General features: G+C 37.4%; 1 protein-coding gene across 1 annotated transcript in view; it reads right to left on the bottom strand.

Annotated features, from left to right (window-relative positions):
* Window positions 1–12749, bottom strand: part of CCDC171 (coiled-coil domain containing 171) — a 349212-nt gene that overhangs the window by 207320 nt on the left and 129143 nt on the right. Inside the window, exons 14-15 of the mRNA XM_007465652.1 lie at window positions 11533–11700; window positions 9794–9982 (exon numbers count right to left, since the gene is read on the bottom strand). Of these exons, the coding sequence (XP_007465714.1) occupies window positions 9794–9982; window positions 11533–11700 (357 nt within the window). The remainder of the gene's footprint in view (window positions 1–9793; window positions 9983–11532; window positions 11701–12749) is intronic.

The following is a 12749-nucleotide window of genomic DNA, read 5'->3' as shown; positions in this document are numbered from 1 at the left end:
GGAAAGAGTTCTTAGATACAATAATAAAAGCACACCCCACAAAAGAAAAAAACTGATAAGCTGAACTTCAAAAAAATTTAAAATATTTGCTCTGCAAAAGTACTTGTAGGAGAATGGGAAAGAATACTTGCAAATCACATATCTGACAAATGACTTGTATCAGAATATATAAACAACACTGGAAATTCAGCAATAAGTAAACAAGCAACCTAATTACAAAGCGGGGCAAAAGATATGAACATATAACTCACCAAAGAAGATATACAAATGGCAAAAAAGCATACGAAAAAATGCTCAACATTATTATTCATCAGGGAAAATGTAAATTAAAACCATAATGACATACCACTACACCCCTATCAGACGGCTAAAAAGAAAAAGAAAAAATGATGAAACCACATGCTGGCACAGATCCAGAGCAATGAGAATTCTCTTACATTGTTAGTGAGAAGGCAAAACGGTACAGTCACTTGGGAAAACAATTTGATAGTCTCATATAAAGTTAAATATACACTGACCATATAACCCAGAAATCAGACACCTAAGTATTCACCCAAGAAAAATTAAAACTTATGATCACACAAAAACCTATCCATGAATGTTTAAAGCATCTTTAATCATAATTGTAAAAAAATTAAAACAACCCAAAGTCCCATCTGCAAGTATGTGGATAAACAAACAGCGCTACATCCATACAATGGAATATTACTCAGCAGTAAAAATGAGTGAGTGACTGATACAAGCAATAACGTGAATAATTTCCAAACATATTTTGTTGAGTGAAGTAAGACCTAAAATGCTACATACTGTATGATTCCATTTATATGACATTCTGGAAAAGGCAAAACTGTAGGAATGCAACAAACCTGCAGTTCCCATATATATTCAGTTGTTTTTTCACAAAGGGACCAGTGCTACTAAATGAGGAAAGTAAAGCCTTGAATAAATGGTGTGGGAACAACAAATGCAGGGAGAAAATGAACCTCAGCCTCCATCTAACATTACACACAAAAATTAATCTGAGATGGCTCACAGACCTAGACATAAAAGTTAAAACTACAAAACATCTAGAAGAAATGATACATTATCTTCACAATCTTGGGGTATAGAAAAATTTCTTACCACATAAAAATAAAATACTCAAAAGAGTAAAAGATGTATAAGTTGAACTTTGCCAAAACTTTAAAACTCGTGATCATCAAAAGAAACGTTAAAAAATGAAAAGGCAAGTGAGATATTGAAAAAAAAATCTGTGATACTTATGTATGACAAAAAATTTACTATATCCAGAATTTATAAACAACTTTTACAAATCAACAAAAACACAAACAACCCAATTTTTTTCATGTACAAACACCTGAAGAGACACTTCACAAAAGAAGATATATAAATGGCAATAAGAACATGAAAAGTGCTCAACATCATTAATCACCAAGAAAATGTGAATTAAAACCACAATGAAATCCCATTTTAAAACAACTAGAATGGCTAAAATTTAAGACTGACAATGCCAAATTTTGCAGAGGATGCAGAACAATGAAAACTCTCATACACTGATGGTAGAAATATAAAACGATAGAACCATTTTTGAAAAAAGTTTGATTGCTTTTAATAAATATACACCTATCTTATGACCTAGCAACTACACTCTTAACTTAAAAAAAATGAAAAAATATGTCAATAAAATACTTATACAATGTTTGTAGCAATTTTTTTTACAATAGCCAAAAACTGGAAGAAAGACAAGTATCCATCAATTCACAATTTATTAAATTGTGGTATAATTATAAAATGGAATACTACTCAACTATAAAAAAGAATGAACTACTGATAAACACAACAACAAGAGTGAATATCAAAAAATATGTTGAGTGAAATAAGCCAACCACCAAAGACCACATACTGAATGATTCCATTGAGATGAAATTCTAGAACAAATGAAAGTAATCTATGATGATAGGTAAGAGAACAGTGATTGCCTATGGGGAGTGGAAACTGACTGGAAGACGTCACAAAAGAACTTTCTGAGGTAATGAAAATCTTTAAGTCTTCAATGGGGTGATGGGTAGATGGGTCCTTACATTGATCAATCATCGACTGGTACGCTTAAGATCTGTTAATTTCACTGCATGTCAATGTTACCTCTAAAAAAATTATTTAGGTCTTTTACTACAGTGGTAGAAAGTGCAGAACATATCACATGGCACCGTGAATGTAGTGAACAAAAGGCCACTTTTAGAGAATGTATGAATTCATTCAAATTCATAAAGAAAGGCGTAATTTCATATAGGGTCCAAATGCTTGGGAAAACAGAATGGTCTTATTTTAAGCAATCTGAAACTGTTGGTTGGCTACTTTTTAAAATTTGGTTTCTGGAGGAATAAAGAGATGGTTCAAGATGGCGGAGTAGAAGGACGCGCTCTCACTCCCTCTTGCAAAAGCACCAGAATCACAACTAACTGCTGAACAGTCATCAACAGGAAGACACTGGAACTCACCAAAAAAGACAGCCAACATCCAAAGACAAAGGAGAAGCCACAATGAGATGGTAGAAGGGGCGCGATCACAATAAAATCGAATCCCATAACTGCTGGGTGGGTGACTCACAAATTGGAGAACACTTACACCACAGAAGTCCACCCACTGCAGTGAAGGTTCTGAGCCCCACGTTAGGCTTCCCAACCTGGGGTCCAGCAAGGGAAGGAGGAATTCCTAGAGAATGATACTTTGAAGGCTAGTGGGATTTGATTGCAGGACTCCGACAGCACTGGGGGAAACAGAGACTCCACTCTTGGAGGGCACACACAAAGTAGTGGGCGCATCGGGACTCAGGGGAAGGAGGAGTGACCCCACAGGAGCCTGAATCAGACCTATCTTCTAGAGTTGGAGGGTCTCTGGCAGAGGTGGGGGGTGGCTGTGTCTCACAGTGAGGACAAGGACACTGGAAGCAGAAATTCTGGGAAGTACTCCTTGACGTGAGCTCTTCCAGAGTCCACCATTAGCCCCACCAAGGAGCCTGTGGGACTCAGGCCAAACAACCAACAGGGAGGGAACTCAGCCCCACCCATCAGCAGACAAGCGGATTAAAGTTTCAGTGAGCTCTGCCCACCAGAGCAAAACCCAGCTCTACCCAACACCAGTCCCAAGAGGCTTGCACAAGCCTCTTGGATAGCCTCATCCGCCAGAGGGCAGAAAGCAGAAGCAAGAAGAACTACAATCCTGCAGCCTGTGGAACAAAAACCACATTCAGATAGATACACAAAATAAAAAGGCAGAGGACTATGTACCAGATGAAGGAACAAGATAAAACCCCAGAAAAACAACTAAATGAAGTGGAGATAGGCAACCTTCCAGAAAGAGAATTCAGAATAATGATAGTGAAGATGATCCAGGACCTCAGAGGGAAAATGGAGGCAAAGATCGAGAAGCCACAAGAAATGTTTAACAAAGACCTAGAAGAATTAAAGAACAAACAAACAGAGGTGAACAATACAATAACTGAAATGAAAAATACACTAGAAGGAATCAATAGCAGAATAACTGAGGCAGAAGAACGGATAAGTCACCTGGAGGACAAAATGGTGGAATTCACTGCTGCACTGCAGAATAAAGAAAAAAAGAAATGAAGACAGCCTAAGAGACCCCAGGGACAACATTAACTTAAGAGACCTCTGCACCAACATTCAAATCACAGGGGTCCCAGAAGAAGAAGAAAAAAAGAAAGGGTCAGAGAAAATATTCGAAGAGATTATAGTTGAAAACTTCCCTAACATGGGAAAGGAAATAGTCAATCAAGTCCAGGAAACATGGAGAGTCCCAGGCAGGATACATCCAAGGAGAAACACGCTGAGACACATAGCAATCAAACTGACAAAAATTAAAGACAAAGAAAAATTATGAAAAGCAACAAGGGAAAAACAACAAATAACATACAAGGGAATTCCCACAAAGTTAACAGCTGATTTCTCAGCAGAAACTCTACAAGCCAGAAGGGAGTGGCATGATATATTTAAAGTGATGAAAGGGAAGAACCTACAACCAAGATTACTCTACCTGGCAAGGATTTCATTCGGATTCAACGGAGAAATCAAAAGCTATACAGACAAGCAAAAGCTCAGAGAATTCAGCACCACCAAACAAGCTCTAAAGCAAATGCTAAAGGAACTTCTCTAACTGGGAAACACAAGAGGAGAAAAGCACCTACAAAAACAAACCCAAAACAATTAAGAAAATGGTAATAGGAACATACATACCAATAATTACTGTAAATGTGAATGGATTAAATACTCCAACCAAAAGACAGGCTCACTGAATGGATACAAACACAAGACCCATATATATGCTGTCTACAAGAGACCCATTTCAGACCTAGGGACACATACAGACTGAAAGTGAGGGGATGGAAAATGATATTCCATGCAAATGGAAATCCAAAGAAAGCTAGAGTAGCAATACTCATACCAGATAAAATAGACTTTAAAATAAAGGATGTTACAAGAGACAAGGAAGGACACTACATGATGATCAGGGGCTCAATCCAAGAAGAAGATATAACAATTATAAATATATATGCACCCAACATAGGAGCACCTCAATACATAAGGCAAACGCTAACAGCTATAAAAGAGGATATCGACAGCAACACAATAATAGTGGGGGACTTTAGACCTCACTTACAACAATGGACAGATCATCTAGACAGAAAATAAATAAGGAAACACAAGCTTTAAATGACACAATAGACCAGATAGATTTAATTGATATTTATAGGACATTCCACCCAAAAGTGGCATAATATACTTTCTTCTCAAGTGCACATGGAACATTCTCCAGGACAGATCACAACTTGGGTCGCAAAAAAATCCTCGGTAAATTTAAGAAAATGGAAATCATATGAAGCATCTTTTCTGAACACAACGCTATGAGATTAGAAATTAATTACAGGGAAAAAAAATGTAAAAAACACAAACACATGGAAGCTAAACAATACGTTACTAAATAACCAAGAGACCACTGAATAAATCAAAAAATACCTAGAGGGCTTCCCTGGTGGCGCATTGGTTGAGAGTCCGCCTGCCGATGCAGGGGACGTGGGTTCATGACCCGGTCTGGGAGGATCCCACATGCCACAGAGCCGCTGGGTCCGTAAGCCATGGCGGATAAGCCTGTGCATGCGGAGCCTGTGCTCGCAATGGGAGAGGCCACAGCAGTGAGAGGCCCACGTACCACAAAAACAAAACAAAACAAAACAAAAAACCTAGAGACAAATGACAATGAAAACATGACGATCGAAAACCTATGGAATGCAGCAAAAGCAGTTCTAAGAGGGAAGTTTATGGCAATACAATCCTTTCTCAAGAAACAAGAAAAATCTCAAGTAAACAATCTAACCTTACACCTAAAGGAACTAGAGAAAGAAGAACAAACAAAACCCAAAGTTAGCAGAAGGAAAGAAATCATAAAGGTCAGAGCAGAAATAAATGAAATAGAAACAAAGAAAACAATAGCAAAGATCAATAAAACTAAAAGCTGGTTCTTTGAGAAGATAAACAAAATTGATAAACCATTGGCCAGACTCATCAAGAAAAAGAGGGAGAGAACTCAAATCAATAAAATGAGAAATGAAAAAGAAGTTACAATAGACAATACAGAAATACAAAGCATCCTAAGAGACTACTACAAGCAACTCTATGCCAGTAAAATGGACAACCTGGAAGAAATGAACAAATTCCTGGAAAAGTATCACCTTCTAAGACTGAACCAGGAAGAAATAGAAAATATGAACAGACCAGTCACAAGTAATGGAATTGAAACTGTGATTAACAATCTTCCAAAAAACAAAAGTCCAGGACCAGATGGCTTCACAGGTGAATTCTATCAAACATTTAGAGAAGAGCTAACACCCATCCTTCTCAAACTCTTCCAAAAAATTGCAGAGGAAGGAACACTCACAAACTCATTCTATGAGGCCACCATAACCCTGATACCAATACTAGACAAAGATGTCACAAAAAAAGAAAATTACAGACCAATATCACTGATGAATATAGATGCAAAAATCCTCAAAAAAATACTAGCAAACAGAATCCAACAGCACATTAAAAGGATCATACACCATGATCAAGTGGGATTTATCCCAGGGATGCAAGGATTCTTCAATATACTCAAATCAATCAAATCAAATATGGTAAACCATATTAACAAATTGAAGAATAAAAACCATATGATCATCTCAATAGATGCAGAAAAAGCTTTGGAAAAAAGTCAACACCCATTTATGATAAAAACTCTCCGGAAAGTGGGCATAGAGGGAACCTACCTCAACATAATAAAGGCCATATATGACAACCCACAGCAAACATCATTCTCAATGGTGAAAAACTGAAAGCATTTCCTCTAAGATCAGGAAAAAGACAAGGTGGCCCACTCTCACCACTATTATTCAACATAGTTTTGGAAGTTTTAGCCACAGCATTCAGAGATGAAAAAGAAATAAAAGGAATCCAAATTGGAAAAGAAGTAAACTGTCACTGCAGATGACATGATACTATACATAGAGAACCCTAAAGATGCCACCAGAAAACTACTACTAATCAATGAATTTGGTAAGATTCCAGGATACAAATTTAATGCACCGAAATCTCTTGCATTCCTATACACCAACAACAAAAGATCAGAAAGAGAAATTAAAGAAACACTCCCATTCACCATTGCAACAAAAGAATAAAATACCTAGGAATAAACCTACCTAAGGAGGTAAAAGACCTGTACTCAGAAAACTATAAGACACTGATGAAAGAAATCAAAGATGACACAATCAGATGGAGAGATATACCATGTTTTTGGATTCGAAGAATCAACATTGTGAAAATGACTATACTACCCAAAGCTATCTACAGATTCAAAGCAATCCCTATCAAACTACCAATGGCATTTTTTACAGAACTAGAACAAAAAATCTTCAAATTTGTATGGAGACAGAAAAGACCCCAAATAGCCAAAGCAGTCTTGAGGGAAAAAACGGAGCTGGAGTAATCAGAATCCCTGACTTCAGACTGTACTACAAAGCTACAGTCATCAAGACAATATAGTACTGGCACAAAAACAGAAATATAGATCAATGGAACAGGATACAAAGCCCAGAGATAAACCCACGCAACCTATGGTCAATTAATCTATGACAAAGGAGGCAAGGGTATACAATGGAGAAAAGATAGCCTGTTCAATAAGTGATGCTGGGAAAACTGGACAGCTAGACGTAAAGCAATGAAATTAGAACACTCCCTAACACCATACACAAAAATAAACTCAAAATGGATTACAGACCTAAATATAAGCCCGGACACTATAAAACCCTTAGAGGAAACATAGGAAGAACACTGGTTCATGTAAATCACAGCAAGACCTTTTCTGACCCACCTCCTAGAAGTAAAAACAAAAATAAACAAATGGGACCTAATGAAACTTGAAAGCTTTTGCCAAGCAAAGGAAACTACAAACAAGACGAAAAGACAGCCCTCAGAATGGGAGAAAATATTTGCAAACGAGTCAACAAAGGATCAATCTTCAAAATATATAAACAGCTCATGCAGCTCAATATTAAAAGAACAAACAACCCCATTAAAAAATGGGCTGGAGACCTATATAGACACTTCTCCAAAGAAGACATACAGATGGCCGAGAAGCACATGAAAAGCTGCTCAACATCACTAATCATTAGAGAAATGCAAATCAAAACTACAGGGAGGTATCACCTCACACCAGTTAGAATGGCCATCATCAAAAAATCTACAAACAATAAATGCTGGAGAGGGTGTGGTGAAAAGGGAACCCTCTTGCAGTGCTGGTGGGAATGCAAATTGATACAGCCTCTATGGAGAACAGTATGGATGTTCCTTAAAAACTAAAAATAGGGCTTCCCTGGTGGCGCAGTGCTTGAGAGTCCGCCTGCCGATGCAGGAGACGCGGGTTCGTGCCCCGTTTCGGCAAGATCCCACTTGCGGGGGAGCGGCTGGGCCCGTGAGCCATGGCCGCTGAGCCTGCACGTCCGGAGCCTGTGCTCCGCAAATGGGAGAGGCCACAACAATGAGAGGCCCGCATAACGCAAGAAAAAAAAAAAAAAACTAAAACTAGAATTACCATATGAGCCAGCGATCCCACTACTGGGCGTATACCCTGAGAAAACCATAATTCAAAAAGATACATGCAGGGCTTCCCTGGTGGCGCAGTGCTTGAGAGCCCCCCTGCCGATGCAGGCGACGCGGGTTCGTGCCCCGTTTCGGCAAGATCCCACTTGCGGGGGAGCGGCTGGGCCCGTGAGCCATGGCCGCTGAGCCTGCACGTCCGGAGCCTGTGCTCCGCAACGGGAGAGGCCACAGCAGTGAGAGGCCCGCGTACCGCAAAAAAACAAACAAACAAGCAAAAAAAAAAAAAGACACATGCATCTCAGTGTTCATTGCAGCACTATTTACAATAGCCAGGTCATGGAAGCAACCTAAATGACATCAACAGACAAATGGATAAAGAAGATGTGGTACACGTATACAATGGAATATTTCTCCGCCATAAAAAAGGAACAAAATTGGGTCATTTGCAGAGACATGGATGGACCTAGAGACTGTCATACAGAGTGAAGTAAGTCAGAAAGAGAAAAACAAATATTGTATATTAACATATATATGTGGAATCTAGAAAAACGGCAAAGATGAACCGGTTTGCGAAGCAGAAATAGAGACGCAGATGCAGAGAACAAATGTACGGACACCAAGGGGGGAAAGGGGGGGGGGGGGAGGCGTGATGTTGGTGGATGAATTGGGAGATTGGGATTGACATGTATATACTAATATGTATAAAATGGATAACCAATAAGAACCTGCTGTATAAAAAATAAATAAATAAAATTCAAAAGAAAAAGAAAAAGGAAAAAAAATTTTAAGTGAACAACAAAATAAATAAATAAAAATAAAGTAAAATAAGATGTGGTTTCCTTTTTTAATTAGACTTGCCAAGATAAGCATGAGTGGATCAAATAAAGAAGATATATACTGAATCAAGTATGGGAAAAATATAGAGCCTTCTGGTTTCTAAGTATCTTAGCTTGAGAACAAGTGACCTATTATTAAATTCAATACAAAAAAAAGTACACACTATCTTTGTTATTCCTCATTGGGCAGGGATGACGGTTAACCATATAAATTATGTTGACAATATCTTGTACTGGAAAAAAATATGGTTCTGTTAACTACCCATAATTTCTGTTCTCAATCGAATCCAACATAGAGGACATATTATATCTCACAGACAATAGTTTGCTACAGGGTCTACAACTACAACTCTAGTCCTTCAACAATTTTAGGAGGTATGACAAATTTCAACCCCACATGAATTAAAATGATGGTTCACATAGAAACCCCCAGGAATGGAATAAGCTGGATCAAAGGATATCTACACTAAAACAGACAATATTTTTACCAAAGTTTCTTAACCTTTATTTCTAAAATAAGGGAAATACAATTTTAGTATTTAACTGATCCACATATTCTAGGATGTTTTAACCAGAAACCCATCTACTTCCAAACTTAAATAAAAGACAATCCGTAATACGCCGGAGTGCACACAGGCCCATTTGTGTGTGTGTGTGTGTGTTTGCATGATCACATGTATGTGTACCTAACAAGCAAGTTCCGTGTGGTTCTCCAAAGTTGTAACTGACTTGCCATGGGTACTGAAAGAAAACACTTGTAAGTAAAAGACTGAGCATTCCATTTTGAAGCTCTCTGTGGAAGCAGCATACCTGTGCCCTCTTCTGTACCTCCAGGAGGAGTTCGGAGTACTGCAGCTCCAGTTCCTTCTTTTGCTTGTGCCAGCAGCTCTCCTGGGCTTTGATCTGCTCTGCCACTTTGTTAAAGGTGTCTTCCTGGGTTTGCTGAAGCTCTCTCATCGTATCAGACTTGTTTTTACAGATATACTCTAGATGACTTATCTAAATGGGGAAATGCAACAAATAAGATAGGCTCACAAACAAGTCCTTTGTATCATCTCCCCCAAAAGCTATTCCAGAATTTTCTACTACATTTTATTCCTTAAGATCATATAAAAATTTTAAGTTAAAATGAAAAAAAAAATTAAGAAACAGGAATTAGTAGAACAAAATTATATTTTAGCAGAAAATGTGTGAATTGCATGTATAGATGACAACTATTCTTTTTCTCGAATAAAGTTACTTATTCTATAATCAATTTTACTGAGAAAATTAAGAAGAATATTTTAACCTCTAGAACCAAAGCTCAAACTGTTCAGCTATCTCAATGGGAAAGGAAGTATTTAAATGAGATTTACAAATCTACAAACATTTTACATATAATAAAGCAGAATGTTCCAACCATTTTTTATTTCACATTCAAAACACTGGAGAGAAAATCCTCATCATCTAACGTGTATGACAATTAATGATGTGTGAAACTATGAAAAACTATTAAAACACAATACCATCTCAGAGGATTAAAACATGCATTCATTTTCATTATCAGTACTTTTCACATCCATTATACACATAGTCACAATCAAGAACAGCATCTCCACTTCTCACAATTTATTCCCTCATTTCCTCAATCCTACTTCTCAGTGCCTATGATTGTTTGCCAATCGGGCTAAGACAAAATGCTCTTACTCTAAAACTGGGCCGAGATGCTGATTACTTCAACCGAAGTAATGAAAAAAAAAACTTAGGGAACAGCTTTTCTCTCTGTGTCCCTTAAGAGCAAATGTCACTGCAACTAAGATCTGGAAACTAGATCACATAAATATAGTTCTGACTAGTTCAATAGACCTGGGATAAGAATCAATACCTTAAATGGAGGAATACATTGGACTGCTAAGCCACTTTCATTTTCAATAACCAAAACGAGGTTTTAAAATTTTTTTTTGGAAAGACTGAATTCCTAGGTTTGTGAATGATAAAGGCACCATAAGAGTCTACTGCTTTCTCCTACAATATATCCTTCTTACATTCTAAAGCACTGAATGGGTTCTGCAATATACAGTTTGTTATATTACAAGAAACACCATAAACATAAGTTTTAAATTTTAAGTGCTTTTAAAGTAACACCTCGTTATTTCCTGAGCAAAGAATTTCAAGATCATGTTTTGAATAACTGTATCTTGTTTCTATTTTATGCTAACATAAAGTGTTGGTTTATTAATGTAAATGACTAAGTTCTTTGAATTGCTTCATCAGTAAGATTAATTTATTTTCTTTTAATTAGGTCCCTGTGGCTAACACTGGCTAGCGGTATTAGCATGTCCTGAACAGAAAGTGGAGCTCAGAGACTTCATACAGACTTCAGTCACATTTACATGCCCATAGCAATGGCATCAAACTGAGTTGTAGACAAGCCATAATTAATGGTATTGAATTATTAACACCCAAATTCTTTTTGAAATAAGATGAATGTCAGCCCCTCTTAATGATACTGTGATGTGGACAAATGTCACTGAATTTAATAGAGGTATCTGGTGCCTAAGGACAGTTACCTTCTCATTAGCCCTGTTGAGGTCTACGATCAGGGCATCAACATTCTCCTGCAAAACTGCACAAAGCTCAGACCAAGAGAATTTATCCAGCATGCCTTCTGGTTGCTTCATGAGCACAGAGCCTGCTATCAAGTGCTGATACAAGGTATGAAGGAAGGTTAGCTTCTCCTACAAGAAAAAAAGAAATTAAATCCAGTATATAAACACCCTAAGAAGTAAAACACATAATATACATGGTGAAGAATTTATTTCAAAAATCCTGGAAAGGAATGAAGATACTCAAGTATCAGAATATTGCCATTTTGGTGACTTTTTTTACATTCAAAATTAAGCATCAGGCAGAAACTTGAAATTGCTTACATTTAGTTTTCAAAACCAAAATCTCAAGTCTGGAAGCCACAAGACCCAGGTTCTGACACCAGCTCTGCTACTGCTAAGGACGTGATCTGAGTAAGTGTCTGTTCAGACCTCACCTTCCCCAGCTGTAGCATGAGGTATCTGGACTAGCTGTTTCTAAGCCCTTCTAACTGGAACTTAGTATGGTAATTCTATAATTTCATATTTACATTTACCAGAAAAGATGTTATTTAAGTCAAAAAACCAATATAAGGAGAAGAGCGTTACCCAACTCTGTTGAAGAAAAAGTTATACCAATATCTGTACTTTACATGGACACAAGTATTCAGCTTTCCACTTCCTCCAGAGATTCCAGTTTACTTACCACTTATAGGAAATCTATCCCAAGCCCCCTAGGCAAAGCAGGCAGTGATATGAAAGAGATGGAAGACGGGCTCATTTTTCTTCCCCACTTAGAAGTTCATACTGTATTTGGCACACTGGGCATTTGTAGGTGTTTAAATATTACAAAGTTAACAGTCCAAAATATGGACATAGCTGCCCAAGATATACTTTCAAAACTGTCCAATTAAAAATATGTTAAAAAAATCCTTTAAAATTATATTGCCATTGTCATAGTTAAACCATCCATTGTTTAATGGCCTAGAAACTCTATACTGCAAATTCAGTAAAAAGCTGATCCCATCTTGAACACACAAGGAGAGTTTACTTACTAAAATGCTAAATGGCTCTCTTTATAAGGCATTTCATCTATAAAGTCAAAGAATGGAACTCGAGACAAGGTAATTGTGAGGCTGCAAAATGAGTATTTTATGTAGATAAAATAAGTTCCCTCAAGATTTTTTAATAGATCAGCAGGA

The sequence above is a fragment of the Lipotes vexillifer genome, unplaced genomic scaffold (assembly GCF_000442215.2).
Source record: "Lipotes vexillifer unplaced genomic scaffold, Lipotes_vexillifer_v1.1 scaffold31, whole genome shotgun sequence".
NCBI classification, from domain to species: Eukaryota; Metazoa; Chordata; class Mammalia; order Artiodactyla; family Lipotidae; genus Lipotes; species Lipotes vexillifer.
Note: the sequence above shows the minus strand (reverse complement) of the source record. Positions and strands in the feature narration are given on the sequence as shown.